Genomic DNA, 18,798 nt, shown 5'->3' with positions numbered 1-18,798 from the left:
GTTGCCGTGGGTGGCGTGTGTGTGAGTGCGGGAGTGCGTGCGGGGCGGGAGGCGGGGGTGCTGTGCCGGGGCTGGCTGCGCGGCTCGGATGAAGACCTCTTTCTGCCGTGACTCTCTGCTCCGCCGGGGCAGCCTGGAGACTTGGAGGCTTTGAGGTTTGTTACGAAGCGAGAGAAAAGCAAGAAGAGAGAGACACGCATACAAAAGGATTTATTTCCTATTCCTTAGCGGATTGTTAAACCTGAGTGGGAAGGAGGAAAAAAAAAACAAGGGTGGGTTGTTTGATTTTGTTAATAATTTTTTTTCCTAAAAAAAAATAATAATCCCTTAAGTGGATTTGTACCAGAGTGGAAGATAACTGGGGATTTTTGTTGTTTGTTTTGGGAATAGAAACTAAAAAATGGAGACTGTAAGTAGAAGCAGCTTCCAGCCTCATCCAGGACTGCAGAAGACCTTGGAACAGTTTCATCTGAGCTCTATGAGCTCCCTGGGTGGCCCTGCTGCTTTCTCAGCACGATGGGCACAGGAGATGTACAAGAAAGACAATGGCAAAGACCCGGCAGAACCTGTACTGCATCTGCCCCCTATCCAGCCTCCTCCGGTGATGCCTGGTCCCTTCTTCATGCCCTCGGACAGATCCACGGAGAGGTGCGAGACCATCCTGGAAGGGGAAACCATCTCCTGCTTCGTGGTGGGTGGAGAAAAGCGGCTTTGCTTGCCCCAGATCCTGAACTCGGTGCTCAGGGACTTCTCCCTGCAGCAGATTAATTCGGTGTGTGATGAGCTACATATTTACTGCTCCAGATGCACTGCTGACCAGCTGGAAATCCTCAAAGTCATGGGCATCCTGCCCTTCTCCGCTCCTTCCTGCGGGCTCATCACTAAAACTGATGCTGAGAGGCTTTGTAACGCCTTGCTTTATGGTGGCACCTACCCTCCCCACTGCAAGAAGGAATTCTCTAGCACAATTGAGCTGGAGCTTACCGAGAAGAGCTTCAAGGTGTATCACGAGTGCTTTGGGAAGTGTAAGGGACTCCTGGTGCCAGAGCTTTACAGTAACCCCAGCGCAGCCTGCATCCAGTGCTTGGACTGCAGGCTTATGTACCCACCTCACAAATTTGTGGTCCACTCTCACAAATCGCTGGAAAACAGGACTTGCCACTGGGGCTTTGACTCTGCAAACTGGAGATCCTATATCCTCCTCAGCCAGGATTACACTGGGAAAGAGGAGAAAGCTAGACTGGGCCAGCTCTTAGATGAAATGAAAGAAAAATTTGACTATAACAACAAATACAAAAGGAAAGCCCCCAGGGTAAGTGGTGCCTTTAATTTTCGAGGGGGTGGGGGGAGAAGGAGAAAAAGAATCATCTATAATTTCGGTAACATCCCTTGATAGTCACAATTTGTTAGCAGCTGCTTCTCCTTTGAGTCATTTAGCAATCTAATGGTGTTCTTAATTCTCACCACGTGTCTGTTAATGTAGACGAGCAGTGTTTGAGGTGGCACCTTTTTTTTTCTCTGGTTGTGTTCTCAACACGGTAGTTGGAGTTTGTTTAAATTATATATGTGTGTTTGTGTGTCTCACTGTACGTGAAGCCTGATCTTTGGAACCCATCGCACTGCCCCAGACTGGAGCAGGAAGTGTGTGATTTCGGGTCTGGAGAGCTTCGGTTAGGGGTCAAGACAAGGAATAAGGGAGAAAAAAATAACAGCCACTGATGGCTCCAGGCGCAAACCCGTTCAGTTTTCTGGTCAGCTGCATGCTGCCAGGGGTGGCGGTGGGGGCTAGATGCTCTAAATTGTTGTGTTGAAATAAAACGTGGCTGTTAAGAAAAGATCCTGGCGGTAGTGCAGGTTACTGGTGTTGGGATGAGGCATGCGGAACGTGAATGGAGAAGTCTCTGCTCTCAGAGCATCCCCGTGGGGTCGGCGCCTCCCCGCAGCTTTGTGTGCTGGGCTGGGCGCAGGCTCGGTGGATGGGTCCGTGCGGGCAGCAGCAGCTTCCCCAGGTGTGGTGTGCCAGCCAGACAGCTACGGCACAGGGCTCGTAGGTGCCTTTTGTTTTTCTCTGTCTGAGCAGCTCTTAGCTCCCAGGATCCCTGGTGTGCGGGTGGGAGGCTGCCCTGGCACCGGGCCTGATCCGCGGGCAGCGATGCCACAGGGCCCCGAGCGCTTGCTGCAGGCACCTGGCTGGGGGATGAGCACTCCATTCCCGGGGCCAGGGTAAAGCAAACTCTTCCTCCAGAGTTTTACGCTGCAGGTTTGTTGGATTTTGCTTCATCTGTCCGGAGATACCCCAACTTTTCTTTGGTTTTATGTGCCTGGAGTGGAAGAGCGACAACAAACCTCGAAGACAGGCAGCGTTTAAAGCCCACTGAGAACGTTCAGTAAAATTCTTACTTAACTTACCAAATACCCGTTTGAAGGGGCAGACACACAGGCTTAAATAGAGCTATTATTTACAAAAAAGGCAACCAAAATACCCAAACAAACTCTAGGGTTTTTAAAATATTCTGGGCAAACAGTGCAGTGTTTCTGCAGGAGGCAGCCTGGGAGGCCCAGGGAACCGGTCGGGTTGGCCTCCACGGTTATTGATTAAGGCGTGGAATCTCACTCCTTCAAGTTCCAGTTTCGCTCCTGGTCTTGTGCTTAGCCCCCGCTCCAGTGCTGGTCCTCGCCCCTCCTCTTCCTCCCGCCCGAGTGTCAGAGCGGCTGTGACAAAGCTCTGCTGTAATGAGCCACATTATCCCCGTGGTTGGAGGTGGATGTGTTTTTAATGGCTTGTCTATTCTCTGTCAGTCATGTGCTAAGATGGAGCGGTGGGATACATGTATATGGATGTCTGTGAGAGGAGAATTTGCCTCCCAGAGCGGAGGCATTTTTTCATGTTAGGAAATGAATTTTCTAGGGCATGCTTTGTTTGGGAAGCAAAATCAAGAAACCTCCATATTCTTGCTCCTGAAAGGTACTGTGTCCCTGGCTTGGTCATTTTCAGAGTGTAATTAAAATGAATGTTAGCAGAGATGTGGTTTCCTTCCCTTACCAGGCTTTCACGGCAGTCTGTTCAGTTGTGTGAGTGATCCAGCATACCAGGTGAGGTTGCAGGTGGAGAAGAAAAGATCTTGGCTTTGCCTCTCTTTTTTGGTGACCCTTCAGAAGGTCCTGGTACAGACCATGGCAAGCACTCTTCCCTTCCCCTCCAACCCCTGCATGCGGTGCAGCACTTCTTGCAGAGTGAATTCAAGACACCTAACAGCAAACACCAAAATTATGTAAGGAAATAGAGGCCATCTGTTTCTCAGAAAATTTTGCTAAAAATCTGTCATTGTAAAGTCTTAATTTTCCTGCAAAGGTTCATTTGGGAGGTGGCAAGGAGTTTGATGGGGAAGAACAGTGGAGTATGTACTCAAAGATGGGGTGGGGAAAAAACCAATGCTCTACCATGCAGCCTGTGTGGGACTGGGCTTCAGTCTCAAGGCTTCTGAGCTGTCTTCAGGGCTGCCCTACTGATGTGGTGCAGTCTTGAGGAGACCCTGACGGTGATGCCAGAGCTTTGTACGCTTATCCTTCCTTTTTCCAAAGTCTTTTTCCACTGGGCTTAGCCAACGGATATGGTCTGGTAAGGTCGTTTGTGCTGTAGCAGTGTGCGCAGATAATTACGGAGAGATGTAATCGGGCGCTCAGATTGGTAGGCCGTGGCCAGGGGCAAGTCACACTGGAGTAAAGTTGAGATGCCTAGTAAGGAAATGAAAGGATGGTGCCGTGTCTGTGTGTGTGTGTTAATTACTGCCAGCCTGTGTGGGTTTTGTGTGTCTGTTGGGCTCTGTGTCTGTCTGTCTGTGGATGAAAGAGTGGAGCATATGTGTCTTTGTGGTGGTCTTCCTTTTTGATGTAGATCTCTGCATGGCTTTGTTCTCTTTTATACAGAGGTGTTTGTGTGTGTTCTGTGCCATGATCTGCTGTGTCAGATAGTTGGTCTGCTACTTTCAAGAGTGGGCTTTTTATCAGTTTCACAATTTATTTATGCATGTGTGTGTACACGTTGCTTTGTGTGTTGTGTTTTCCCTGGGGCTCTGTTACTATGTTGGTCGCTTGGGATGCATGTGGCCATTTTTATGGCTGTTGAAGAAGCAGGGAGGTTTTTGACCTTTTTCTGTGTCTCCATGAGGTTTACGTGCCGAGGTATGTAGATTTCTGCCAGCACAGCTCTGCCTTTTAAGGGTCTGACTTAAATGGAGGAGCTGGGTTGGCACAAGCCCCTGTTGCAGATTCGGCATACTGGCAGAACTGCCTTTTTCTTCTCTCTCTCTCTCTCTTTTTTTTTTTTCTTCCTTCCTTTTTTAACTCGGTGTGGTTTTACAGCATGGCTACAAGGCATAGCTTTACCTAGATACTTCATTCCCAATGCATTTCTGTATGCATCAAGTATCCATTGTGCATATCTATTTGTCTGTATCAAGAGGTGGCTAACTGATGCAGATATATTGTCTCTCAGTGTGGTTGCTAGAAGAAGATGAATGTTGCCTGGTCTTGCCACTTGCAGGAGAAGGTTTCTTCTAGATCTGTATGAAGGCAGCAAGGAGTCTGAACCAAAAACTGTGGGGAGTTGTGACAGCTGGAGCCCTCACTAGATCAAGGAACGTTAGAGACCTCAGATGCTTTCCTTACTCTCTTCTAAAATGTTGATTTTTTTTTTTTTTATCCATCAAATCAGTTAATTTTTATCAGTTTTTAGTTTTTTTTAATCTCTCTGTTCATCCTTGGATGAGTGATTTATCTCCCGTTAGCTCCTTCGCCTTCCTGCCACTTCACAAAGCTCTTTCTCTTCTTGAGCCATATGATAACTTCTCTGTTTTCCTTTGTGTCCTTCGCTGGGTTTTCTGTCTTCTCACATGCTCATGCAGGTTTTTATCCTGCCTTGTTTGCTCTCTGGTCTTGCAGAGTCTCTGAGCACAACCATTACATTCTGGGATATTTATAGAAGTTTAAAATGTGAATAATCTGAGAGCATTGCAAAACGGGGTCCTTAGAAATCCATCATCAGTGCCAAAGCCTTTTTCTTGGGCTCACGACCTGTGCATGTTGAACGTTCACTTGCTGGTGTAGGTATGTCCTTGGTATGGCTCTGGTGCTGCCTTTCCACTTGTGTGTGACAGACAGCTCTGCATTCTTACCATCAGTGTGCCTCTGGCGTGGTTGTGGCGGTTCAGAAAGCAGCCTGAAGGCTTTGGTGGTCGCTGTCTCCAGTAAAGGAGGGTGGGTTTGACCCTGTCTCTTTGGAACCCTCTTTCTTTTCTAACTATGGAGTGGAGCAGCGTTTGACAGCGCTTCATGTTTCCTACCTGTGTGCCAGACATCTGTGCCTTCAGCAGAGCCGTGTGTGCTCAGCCACGGGGAGGGGAGAGCGCTCTCCTTGCACACGTGTGCACTCCCCCACGCGCCCCAGCACGGCGGCGTTCCCACGGTTCCAGTCCCAGCAGCACTTCTATGAAGTAGCTGGGAGCTAGAAGCAGCGTTCTGGGTACTGACACACAAACGAGCACATGAGGCCTCCCACTTTATTTCACAATGCCTCCCAACCCAGTGCTGCCACAACACGCAGCTCTCTCAGCTGGAGGGAGGTTTAGCCAGGTCAAGTGTGCAGCCAAATCAAAGGACAGAAATTGCTGGCAGTGAAATAGCTCAGTGCTGACGGAGTCGGGGGGAGCTGGGGGCTCTGAGGAGCTGCGTGGTGGTTGCTGTGCTTTAAGGCCACCTGAAAGGCTGCAGTCGTAGAGCTAGAATTCACATCTTTCTGCAGCCTGGAGACCTGCCTGCTGGCAGTGGTGACCTTCCTCATTTGCTAATGGTATAAATCCTATGGCAGGTGTAGCACAGAGACTCTGGTTTTATTCACAGGCACTAGCGTTCATACTGCTGGATGGATTTATTCTTTTTAGTGCAAACTGACTTGATAATAAATACTTTTGTAAAATTGTGCCTAAGAACTGAGGGTTCAGTTGTTTTTCCATAGAGCAATGAAGTCATTTGTTCGTTTACCTGATATTTGAGAATTACATTATAGAATCTCCAGTAACATTTTTGAAGTCTGTAAAACAGGAATGGTGAAGTCTTGAGGCGGTAGTTTAGTTCAAAATGGTTTTACAGCTTAAAAGTTGAACTTCAAGAACGATACCACGCTTAAACAAAATCCCATGTACCTGAGGAGATGTCAGTGTTTAAGCAGACGTCAGCATTTCTTTCCCAAGCGTGCAAACAGTTTTATAGATGTTGTAGATGGAGAACAAAGAAGCAGGTACGTGCATGTGTGTTAGACAAAGAATATGCTTCAAATAATGATCTAATGATGTTGAGTCAACTGTGTCTCTCTCTTGCCCCAGAATAGTTCCCGAGTTCCTGAATTCAGTCCTCCTGAATTAGGGAGGGAATTATATGCAATCTCTTCCTTTGAAAATCACAGCCTAAAATATTTAAACCTCTGCCTCTCCCTTCATTGTCTGGGCTCTCTCGCTTGCCGCTCCGTTTCTGTGGTTTCGGGCTTGGGCGTGTGTTCTGCCCAAACAGTAGCACGCTTTGAAGATGCATGTAAACAGGGTTTATTTTTTGGATGTGTTGGGAGCCTACCACCTGGGCTCTGCCAGGCTGTGAACGTGGTTATCACCAGCCTGGGCGGGCTGACCCGTGAGGGGGTGTCTGCACTTGCTGAGGGGCGCGTCGAGATCCCTGCTGTAAAAGCATCTGGAGGCGGCTGCCGAGGCTGCTCGGAGCATGTCCAGGCAACGCAGCGGTTCAAGTTCTGGCACCCACTTGTACCTTATCTGCACCTTCTTGCTTCTCAGCCCTGCTAGAGCAGGGGCAGCTTCGGGGCTACATCCCCATGGTTGAGCCCAAGCAAGATGTGGGCATGTGAAGAGCTCCATTGTCCGTTCTTACGGATCCTGGTGTTATTGTCGCCTCTGACAGCGTTGTCTCGCCGAAGGGAAGGGGTTGGAGTGGTGCTGGCTGCAGCAGGGAGTGGGCTGGCTGGCTGTGGCTGCTGCTGACGATGGGAGCTCACGCTGCTGGCTGAGCTGGCCCAACGGCTTTGCCAGTGCACGAGGGATTGTCTCCGTGTCCACAGAAGTTTTTTCAGCTCTTGCATGTTTTTTTTCTTTAAAAAAAGTGTGAACTTTGAACTTGACACTGCAGCTCTTGTTTAGAGGGAACTGGCATGGAACAGTTACGTGAAATCCAAAGAGGGTTCTTGGAAAGAAATTAGAGCATAGACAAAAGTAACTTAGGCTCAACTGTAGAGTCTATTGATAGAATGCTGCCGACTGCTAGGCTAATCTGTTGGAGCTGAGTGGCCACAGAGCACTTAATTCAAATTGATCTTCACGTACAGGAAGCATCACTTTAAAATCTAGTAATACAGCATGTTTTTGTTTTAAATTTTTCATTTACAGTATGTGTGTTAATGATATGTTTTATTAGATCCTATCTAGTTTGTGTGAGTATGTTCTCTGAATCCGGGTAATATACATTAATAAATCTGCACCCCTTTTTTATTCCACTTGGTGTCTAGCACAGTCAGTATGTGTTCTTGGAAAATAGCTACAGAGAAGTAAGTTTGCCCTGAAGAGATGTGCTCTGTTCCCTTCCCTTCCTCATTTACACCTTGCGTAGTCTTGTGTGTCCTTTACATCTCATTGACAGCGCTGAGATTCAAACTCAGGTTGTTACTAAAATCACCTGTTCCCATATCTTCTGGAACATATGAGGTTAATTTGAAGGTTTGGGGCTTTGGGGCTAGTTCTACAGTTCTCACTCAAGCAGTCAGCTGTCGTAGTAATTGGAACCAGTTCACCCACAAACCACAGAAGACTTGTGTATGTATCAGACTTCTTCCTGTGTGTTGACTGGCAGTACTTGCAGTCGTAGAATAGAGGGACAGATTCTGAACCAGAAGGCCCTGGTGTAGAGACAGAGTAGCTTCACTAAGTTTGTGGCCTTACCTGGCATTTACAGGACTGTGTAACTGGGTGTGGGATCTTTTGTTTCTGTATTTAGTATTTGTCAATTTTTAAAAAAATGTATATTTCTGTGAATGAGGAAATACATGCACGGTTGGGATAAGGGCCAGCCTCTTCTTCTGGTGCAGATTCAAGGACCATAAACTTGGCCTCAGACTTGTATCAGGTGCAGTTCTTGGAGTGTCTCTGTTTTGTCTGTGTTGGGCAAGCTCAATAGGGCCTGGCCGCTCTGCCCTGAGCTGACTTCTGTTGATTTGTAATTTTGGCTTGGTAAGGTAGCAAGCCCACTGACGCAAACTCAAGCTCTGATCCTGTTGGTGTTGCATGGACAGACCTCTTCTGGAAGCCAATAGGAATTCCATGTGTAGAGCTCTTACCATTGGCTCCATGGAACTTGGCTTCTCCAAGCAGTGGATGCATATTAGAACAACCTGATAAGCTGCATAGCTGTATATTGTTTGATGAGACAGGTCCTGGCACCCTTACTCATGTTAAATAGTCTTTACTTAACATTCTGATCTGTAAAGACAGGGAAGAGGTGCATGAGGATGGGGATTCTCTGCATATGTAAAAATTGCAGCATCATCCTGTATACTGGAGATAAACAGCAAAGGAGCTAATCAATAACTTGGTTTCTGGCTTTGGTTGTTATTGATTTATGTACATTTACCTTTGCACATGCTTTGTAGAAAATGTGACCGTTTGGTTTTCTGTTATTTGTTATTTTTTAAAAAACTGAATCTGTTTGTGTTTTTGTATGAGTCAGTTGCACTGGCAGCAGAGGAGTTGCTTAGGCTGTAAGGATTGAAAGACAGCAGCAACATTAACAAAGTGAGATGCAGCCCAGGCCTTGTCTCCCTCTGTGGAAGATTCCAGCAGTGCATTGGGAAGACGTGCACCCCTGTGCCTTGTCCTTCCTGCTCTGCTCAGTCAGTGGTATCGCTTTATAGAATAAGGTCATTGACTTGGATTGCTTCTTGGTTTCTCAACCCTTTTCACCAGCCAGTTTGTGTAATGTCTGTCTGAAACATTGAGTAAGGGCATTGAAATAGCAGACAGGATATCAAGTGTTCGGAAGTCTGGGTTAAGTATAACAGACAGTTCTGGCTGGTGAAAGGGGAGCAGCCCCTTGAGCTTGGTTACAGATCAGTCTCTGTGGAAACAGCAGCCTGGGCTGTGTCCCTGTCACAGCCCTTCCCCTCGGTGCCCTCACACCCGTGTCATTCATCCTGTGTGGGTGCACCTCTCTTCTAGAGATGCGTCTTCCTTCTCAGTGGCACACAATTGTATGTAATAATGTCTCTTTCTAAGGATTACATAAGTTGAAAATGATTTCTCCACTGGGAGAATTATGCAAGTTTAAGCTGAAATGTATTTAGAAAGCTTTTATGTGTGTGTTTTCTGACTCGCAATGCAGAGGGTGACTTATTTGCATCCTTAATTGGACAACATCTGTTAGGGTTGGAGGAAAACCCATTTTATATCTTTTCACTGTCATACCCTGCATTTCTATGATGTCCCCTGCACCTTCCACTTCCTACATTACCTGTGTTACGTGCTCTGGTTCTTCATGCCCAAGCAGAATCAGCCAGGTGCTCAAGTTGGCTGCTCTTCTGGGGAGGGGTCTGCAAGGCTTTTAAGGTGTCTCTCCATTAGTGTTATGTGCCAGTGGTACCAGCAATAATGCCACTTGTTTTCTTTCATTCTTCAGATTTTCTTCTTGTTTAAGAAGTTGTTGCCTTTATTACCGCTAAACAGAAGATAATGACAGTGAGGCTTCCAAATTATCTCAGTGAAGAAAGAGCCTAAAATAAAACTGTAATGCTGGTCTTAGTAATCTTTGACCATTTAGTGAAAACTTCCCTGCTGTTTCCAGCACAGTTAAACTGTTTTGTGTCACTTAATGCAGGAGAAGAAAGCTGCTGCAGTCAAGTGCGTTTATTGAACTTGAGGAGGCTGGAGTCACCTCCTGCTTCAATGTGAACGTCTGCAGGAGGCTGTTTGTGTGACTGTATCCCGCAGCCCCAACCCTGGCAGCTGACCCAGGCACACAACCCTTATCAGTGTCGGTGGGGGAGCTGCTCTGAAGAGCTGCCCGTGCAGTTCAGATGGCAGGAATGGGGTCAGGATAGTAATTTTCTCTCTGTTTTTATGTAACGCTGGAGTGCCGGTCGCTGGACTGCATACATAATGCTTGTAGGGGCTCTCTTCAGGATCTGGCTAAGAAAATTAATTCTGCTGAGTATTAAAAAAATACAGGTTTTGTGAGGATCCTGCTGCTTACTAAAGCAGAGATTGTAGTAGTACCAATTAGAAGCAGTGAATTACTTTAAATAATTAAAAAAGCCTATGTAAGTATTAAATTTCTCTAGGTCCTTTTTTTTTTTAAGTATCTTAAAAAAAAAAAAACAGAACAAAAAATCCTCAGGATTCTTCAGGTTTACATATTTATAGCAGTAAAATAAGTTCTATAGCTTTTATACGGAGTAATGGGCTAGAAAGGCAGAAAAGAGACAATATTAAGGGTACAGTGTGGTCTGGTTTCAGTAACTTTTGTAACGGATTTCAGATTAACACTTTTGTTATTAGGAATTTCTCATGAAATTCGATGTTGAGGGTCCTTTTCTAAAGTACCATCATTCTGCAGCTGAAAAACTTAGCAGTTGAGAGATAATGGAGTGTCATTCAAGGGAAAAAAAAAAAAAATAAAAATTTGCCATTCTTAACTCCCCACTAGCAGCTTCAGTTTATTCAGTGGGTGTGAATTATCTCACCCATGCTGGTATGATTTAGAAATATTCCTTTGAAATAGATGTATTTAGAATGATGCAGTGCTGCTGGGAGAAGTAAATGACATCCAAAAGTGTACAGGCTGCAGCATTAGGAACATTATTGGTATTTCTTTGTTCCCCTTCACTCCCTAATAAGAAACATGCCATACCATGAGTCCTTGTACTAATATCTCCCAAGGTTTGTTTGGCTTTTTGCCTATTTCTTGTTTTGCCACAGCAGTGTGGGTTTTTGCAGAACTGGTGAAGCCCCATCATCTTTGGCCCATGTTCAGGGCTAGCTGGTGCTGCCCGTGGGCAAGTGGTGTGAAGTGCTCTGTTAGGCTGTTAGTGGGGATGCAGAACTACTGTTCAAAGGCCTGCGCCCTCACAGCATAGCAAAGGAGTTTCTTTCCTAAAAACTTAACTTCTGGAAACATGTTTAGTGAAAAATCTTTGTTATAATAGATTAATTTATCCTTCTTTAGTGCTGTTGGTTCTAGAGCAAAAATGGTGGGTGTAAGATTACTAAACTCTGAAGGAAAAAAAAATTTATTAATATATAATTTTATATTTTAAATGATCGTATAATTTCATTATAAAACTGTATGATACAAAGACAAAAATTAGTGATTTGGAGGGAAAAGGGGTAGAGGGAGTGGGCAGTAACGACTATTTGCTTGTATTTACCATTGACTTGCATCCTTATTTATGGCACTGTTTAACTCATCCATGCGCCCTTTAAGTAAATTTGGTCTTTTTGCAGTTTTTTTAACAATTACCGTAGCCGGGATGAGGCTTGGAGGAGTATCGTCTGCACACCTGTTTAATATTAAAGATCAGGCATTCAGTGCTTTGTGGCTTTAGCTTGAAATTCAAGTTGCTTTGAGTCATCCCTTTGGTCTTTTGTTTGGGTGGAAAAAAAGGAGTGGCAGTAAACGGCCTGCAGCTAAGGGCTGAAAGAGCTGAATTAGGTTTTAGAAATGTTAGTCTTGGCATTTGGGACATTTGCATTTGTACAGATCGTCACGCTTTGCTTTAGTGGGAGTCGAGCAGTTCAGGGCTCGGGATGAAAAATGTTACGTAGGTTTTTCCCAGTTAGCCCCAGATGGCTCCTGCACTGGGCGAGCGGGAGGATGAGCTCTGCCTGCGGCCTGGCCGCACTCCAGCCGGAGCAGCCCCTGGACCCTGCCCCTGCAGCTGCCAGGCTGTGCCCTCACCTGGTTCTGTGAACCGCCCCACAGTCCCGTCTTACAAACCAAAGTCAGTCCCTGAGACAGAAGTTGCTCTAAAAGAGCTGCAGCCTGCTCTTTGTTTCGCCTGATTTTGGTGTAGTGGGTTAAGGCCTCGTCGGGAGCGGCAGAGGGAGGGGACAGCCGGAGGGTCTGCCCCTGGTGCACCGCTGAGGGCACAGCATGGCCTGTGCTGTGCTGCTGCACTGCTCCAGCAGGCAGCCCTAGTTCTGCACTTGTAGGTGAGGCTTAACTGTTACAGAAAAGAGAGAGTATTTTAAATGACTCTGTGGTCTAGACCTTGAGGGTCTTTAATCAGTTTATTTGACCTGGAATGCAGTAAGAATAGTCCCCTTGACATCGCTGCCATGCAAACCATGCCAGGAGCCGATTCAGGTAAATGGCAGAAATGGGAGCTGCTTTGGAAAGACCCTGAAGGATAGTCCTAAGTGCACCCAGTGCCTTGCTTTAACTCAGGGAAGGTCGTGGGGCAACATGTTGCTCTGTGGTTTGAGTGTCAAATTCTGCTGAGATTATACAAGTGAAAATCTAGACTAATTCGTGGGATTTCATTGGAGATTGTATTTTCAGAAGTCTGTTTCTGAATTTAAATTCTACTCTTAATAAATTTACATATAAATTTAAATTTAGATTTCTAGAAATTTACCAAATTTGCCCTCTTTAGCTGGACTAATTCATTGGTGCAGCTTTCTCCAACTTGATCTGATTTCATCAGTTTCCCACTAACTTCATATATTTCTTTGTCTAAGAGGGATGTTCATTCATGTTCTTAAAGAGCAGCTGGATCTCATCTTGACAGATGTGAAAACCCTTACATTAGATCTGCTGTATTATTTTTTATGGGGATGGGTTTTTTTGTGGAAAAAATGTCTTATTAATTAGAGCCCCCTCCATTTCGAACTTTTTTTATTCCTTCAGTCAAAATCACAATCCCTTTGGCATTAGAATTAATTGCTGTAAAGAGTTTTGCTGTCACAAAGTGAGTATTAGGTCTCAGGGAAGAGAGCTATGGAGATACACGGATCCTGTTTCAAACAACTAAGAAAAAGTTGCTTCATTTTTTTCTTTGTAAAATTTTTTCATTTTAAAAAAAGTTGTTTTATTTTAAAAGCAGAAAAAGATTTTGCTTTATTATAATTGCAAAGTAACAAATGGGCTGCTCCAAATTCACCCCACCAAATCTACCTCAGTAGTCATGTAAAAGATTCTCCAGACTGGCTTTCTGTGATTCCTGCCCTGGCAGGGGAGCACTGCGGGTCGGGGGGTGTTTGTTACTCAGGGCCCAGGCTGAATGCTACCCTGGAAAACTTCTAAAATGACTGCCATGGCAGATCTGGGCCCTCAAGTAGCACTTTGCAGAAGTGAGTTTGTAATTGCCACCTCAGTTGCTCCTCTTCCTGCTGTTTTGGACACACTGGTAGCTGTTTCGGTTTGGGGGGGGTGTGTTGTTGTTTTTTGGTATGGTGGTTGTTGTGGTGTGTTGTTTTGGGTTTTTTTTTTCCAAGCTCCTTCTGTAGGCTCTGTGCCCAAATGCATCTTGGGATTTCCCTTTTGCTGAATGAGCTGCTTGTTTGAGAGGGAGGAAGTAAGGTCCCTTCTGGATTAGGAGGGAATGGGGGTTGGAGGGTGGGGAAATGTCCTGTTTCATATGCAAAGCACACTGAACTGAAAAAAAAAAAAACCCACATGAAAACCTTTTAACAAAACCATCCATGTCACAGACTGGCAGAGCAGCTGCTGGCTTTGTTAAGAAGAATATTAATGTTTCAAAGTCTTAGAGAATCTTTTAGAAATTAGATAAAGGATGGGGTTTTTATTGTGTGGGGTTTTTTTTAAATACAAGCTGAGGTTAAAAAAAAAAAAAATCTCTTTATCAATATCTGTGAATGGAATGTGCTATCAACTGATGTGACATCAGCTTGCAGCAGAGAGTCCTGGGCTCGGTGAGATGCTGTTACACTGGACTCCCTGAGATCTGAGTGTAAAAAGCCCCGATTCCTGCTTTTCACATCAGCATCAGCCCTGTCTGATTTGATTGCCGTTAAGTTTCCCCAGCTTGGCCTAGCAAGTGATCTAGTAAAAGAATAAAGTAGCTCTTTTGATCTTAACATGATGTTGCTTCAGCTGGGAGCAGTAAAATCTGAGCACCAAATGAGGAGTCCAGTGCTGAAATTTATTTTTTTTTTTGGTCATCAGTGATGGTTTCTCAAGGGTCAGATGGGGAGGGTTCCACAGCTCCCAAAATATGGAGGGCAACTGTGCTTTACTGCTCGCCTGCACTCCTCATTCCCCTTCTTGGTCCTGTCAGCAAGAGATCAATTAAAAAACAGCTTAAGTTAAAAACCAACAAGCCAAAGAGAAAAGGAAACCCTTGCTTGTATTTGTCTCATTGAAGACACAATAATGATCAGTGTTAAATGCCCTTTAGTGTGGGGTGCCCCCCAGCTCTTCCCGTTCTGTGACTTGCTCTCCTTTGTCAAAGCAAATACTGATGCCAAGCATTATACCACTGGCTTAAGGTGGCAGCAGCCCTGTTGTGGTTGCTGTAGTGTGGCAGTGCTGTCAGCATCACCCCATCAGGAACAGTGCCAGTCTGACCCCGTGGCTGCTCCTGTTGCTGTTAGCAAGAGTACCTATTTTATATATATATGTGATCTTTTCCATTTCTGGAATAAGTGGGGGATGCTATTAGATTAAAAAGTTTGTCAATTATTGGTGTGAGAAGCCTGACAAGAAAAAGCAGGCTATTAAAAGGAACCACTCAGAACTGGCCTTTCTTTTCAGGGTATTTTACAGATAGTAAACTTGATAGTGATCTCACATAATCCTGTTTCAGTAACGGTGCAGCTCTAGGGACCAGAAGTGTTCTGATGTGTTTATTGGTGGCTGTATTATAAAAGTATCTTTTTCTCAAGATAAATAAGCTAAATGTGTTTCATATTGTTTTATTTTTCCAATTTAGAAGATGAAAAATGATTTAAATTAATAATGTAATTATCACACTCTTGAACCCTAGAAGTATCTCTGTCATGGCAGTACAACGTTCAGAGATAGAAGGAAGTGCTCTGCTGCAGGCCTAGCAGATTTTGGGTTTGTATGCTGAACTCATTTTCTTGCACAACATTTTCAAATGCTCTAGAATCTCCTCTTTTAAAAAGGGAAGTGTGTTCTGCAGGAGTAACCTTCCAGCTGTGAGCAGGTATTAACTTCTGCTGTGGTGTTTGCCTGTCTCTTAACCAGCCTGAAACGGCGAGTCCGTGTCATGCTGTGGGGAGGTTGAGTTCTGACTCTGAATCCTTATCCAGTTAAATGAAAAAAAATAGTCTGACTTCCTTGAAGCAGGGCTTTGGACAGACTGGTTTCATCCTGCATACTTGGGGTCATTTATGTACAATGTAGCTGGCAGATAATTGCATGGTTTCCTTGACTCTAGTTAATCTTAGAGTCAAAGGGGGATTTTCCTTCTACAGATCGGGAAGTTTTCTCAAACCTTCCTTTAAATTCATGCTGTTTAGTGGCAGAGAGGGGCAGACATTGATATTTTTTTCTCCTGCAGTTACTGAAATTAATGTATTTGGAATTCTAAGCAGAAGTGGATTCTCTTGGACATAAACCTATTTTTGAGAGTAACTGTGAGCTGTATGCATGAGCAGACACTAGTGATGGCAGGCTGGAGTAGGGGGATAGTGAGCATGGGTATAAGACATTGACTGTAGTTCTGAACATTACTATTGGAACAGTAGCTGATTCCAGTCAGTTGTGTTCCAGTATTCTTCACCAAAAAAGCTGAAAATCTCACTTGAAAATGTCTACTTCATTCAGAAACTGTCTTTACTTTTTCTTATTATCCTTAGTTTATTTTACTTAGCTGCCTTCTGCACAAGGAAGCACTTGTGTAATGCCCCAGCCATCCCCATTCCTCGCTGAATGATATGCAAATCTAGTCAATTAAGCAGGGGGGATTTAATTAGCAGTTTAAGTTCATGTGTGAAGTGTCTTGCTTTAATTACTTAACAGTTTTGTTGCAAATTTGCTAAGTTTTTTTTTTTTTTCCCCAGAACTATCAAAACTGTGATTTTATTTATTTATTTGGTAACATTTTCAAATCCTGAGTATTGCCCAGCGCATTTGACCTTTGTGCTGCTGTGTATGTGAGCCCCACTCTTTATAAAGCTCCTCTGAAATTTGTGGGGACAAAGCAAAACTATATTTATTGTCTCAGAGCAGAGCAAAACGTTAAAAAAGGAAAAAATTAAGGATTTTTGTACATAAAATTTGGAATGGAAGCCTATTCTTTTTGGTTAGTTCTTTGTGGCTTGATGACATCATTGTAGTAGTATCTGTGTGACTGCCTAATGTGGTTGTCATGCATTGTGTGCAAGGGTTGCTTTTGTTTCATGTTCTGTCTGGACAAGTCGCTCTTCCACACCACTGCAGGATGCTGGGACGTTGCTCTGGCAGTGGGCTTGCAGTGAGGCAAACAACTCAACAGAAATACAAACAACGTTTCCGTGCTGGTGTGAAACGTGGTGGGTTTGGTTTCGGATCATTTGGGGTATCTGAGCCTGTGAGAGTGGCTCCAGTTAACCCCGTGGTACTCGGAAGGCATCCCTGCCATTCTGATTTATGTATCGGGTGGGGCTGTCTTGTGGCCTTGGGTTTGGTTTATTGAGGCATTAAGTGTGGGAAAATGTGCTGTGGAATGATGTGGTATCACCCATTACTGTATCACCACACGTATGACTTACATATACCTCAAGACTGTAAGGAGATTGATTGCTGTAGCTTCATATTTTATTCTCAGTTTTGTATTGGTGGTTGCTTTGTATTCTTGAACTGATGACCAAAGCAAGAGGACAGTTTTTGAGAAAACACTTTGTTCAAAAGGCCAAGTATGTTTTCTAGATTGGGAAATGACAAGAAAAATGCTGTGAGTTCAGGTGGATCCCTCCAGTCTGGCCCAGGACCATCTCACTTAAAATACCTAGTCTTTAGCTAATTTTGGTTCTTTCCTTCCTCCATTTCTCTCTTTGATTTCCCTTCTCTCCCTGCCCTCAATGTGAGAAACTCTGGGAATGGTAGGATTAAGGCAAAAGCCTCGGAGACAGAGGAATTGAGATTAATTTCTATAAATTCCTCCTATAATAATCCCGAATTGCATTTGAGTGTATTCCAGGACAGATAGGAGTATGTGACCCTCCCTTCCTCTGGCTCGGCACAGCAGATGGTCCAGCTACTAAGATTCCTGGCACATTACAAATTTTAGTGTAACTGGGTGCAGCTCTGCTGTTCTGATGCCCATTTTCATCAACAGATAGCATTTATCCCCACGATAGCAGATACAGCAAAGCCAGATATGAGTTGCAAAGCAGTTTATCATCTGTTGCTGTTGAGGCATCCTGGCTGTAGAGCAGAACCTGGCTCACTGTCATGCACTTAGCCTGTAGGTGTTTCCCTCTGCCTCGCTCCCCACCTCCTCTCCTGAAGCTGCCCAGGTAGCAGGGTGCCACCGAGTGCACATGAACAACCAGCAGTGAGAACTGAGAGGTCTGCAGGGTCTTCAGCCGTGACGCACCACGCAGTAATGGGGCACTTGGTTTGGAAAGGGCTGGTGGGGCACCAAGAGCTTCCCCTGACCCCCCAACTGTGTTCTTTTAAACACTGCACTTTTCTTAAAAGTAGAGAGAGACGTCTGCCTCCTCTGTCTGTGGAAGTACCTCTAGGCAGTAGTTGGGTGAGGAGGGAAGGGCTTTAGGGGTCTGGGTACCCTGCCTGCTTTGCAGGCCCGTGTTAGAGACACAGACTGGCCGTTGCTAAGTGGGAGTGAAGGTGGCTTCTTGGAGCAACTGTAGGATACAGTCAGTGATCCCGTGGTTCCTTGAAGGGCCCCATTCTCATCGTGGTCAACCACTGCTCATTTCTGCATCATGAAGATGACACAATAGGAATACTCCAAGGCAGGGAAGAAGAGTGTTGGGTGGCAGGATGCTGAGCAGGGCTTTTAGCTTGCATGAACACTCAGGAGTGCCTCTGGTGCTCTGTGGCTTTGCCTGGAGGTTTGTAGGCTGTGTGTACTGTGGCTTTTCTGGCAGAAGGGTTTTTACTGCAGCCTGGCTCCACGGTGTAGGACTGAGGCATCATGAACTCCAGTATGTAGAAGAGCCTTTCTCTGATGGACTGAGAGTGTCCATCTGTTTGTGTCTCATAGCAATATGCTGATTGTGATTCCTTTTACTGCTTGTTGGCTCCAGTTTGGGATCATGCATGGAGGAAAGGCTGGAGAGGAACAAGAACATTTTCAGTTCAGTGCCCCACAGATTTACAGGTTTTAGTGTTGGCTCCAGTTTGGGATCATGCATGTACATGCATGGAGGAAAGGCTGGGGAGGAACAAGAACATTTTCAGTTCAATGCCCCACAGATTTACAGGTTTTATCCAGTGATTGATTTAAAGGATCTGCTCTTATGGACCTGACATAGCTTTTTGATTTTTCCCTCAGTTCAGTTAGAAGTTTTGCTCATTTGTCTTCTGCAATGTAGAAAAAAAGCTGCCTTTAACTTCACTGTAGAGTTGATGGTGCTGTAGTGATGTCCTCACTTTAAAGCTGGAAGATTTGAAAGGGGGCTTCTATCAACCAGGAGTTTGAGACACATGGATAAGAAGGTACTGCATTAGTTCTAGTGACTACTTCCCACATCTGTGCTGCTTGTAGATTATAGATTTTTAATAATTCAGTGCACAGATTACTGTCTGCAGTAGCAGTGT

General features: G+C 44.9%; 1 protein-coding gene across 1 annotated transcript in view; it reads left to right on the top strand.

Annotated features, from left to right (window-relative positions):
- Window positions 1-180: 180 nt before the first annotated feature.
- Window positions 181-18,798, top strand: part of LOC103777302 (ski oncogene) — a 28,443-nt gene continuing 9,825 nt past the window's right edge. The window contains exon 1 of the mRNA XM_008944854.1: window positions 181-1,316. Within this exon, the coding sequence (XP_008943102.1) occupies window positions 401-1,316 (916 nt within the window). The 5' untranslated portion in view covers window positions 181-400. The remainder of the gene's footprint in view (window positions 1,317-18,798) is intronic.

The sequence above is a fragment of the Merops nubicus genome, unplaced genomic scaffold (assembly GCF_000691845.1).
Source record: "Merops nubicus isolate BGI_N331 unplaced genomic scaffold, ASM69184v1 scaffold21437, whole genome shotgun sequence".
In the NCBI taxonomy this organism is placed as follows: Eukaryota; Metazoa; Chordata; class Aves; order Coraciiformes; family Meropidae; genus Merops; species Merops nubicus.
The sequence above is the reverse complement of the archived record's forward strand: the minus strand, read 5'-3'. Positions and strand labels throughout refer to the sequence as shown.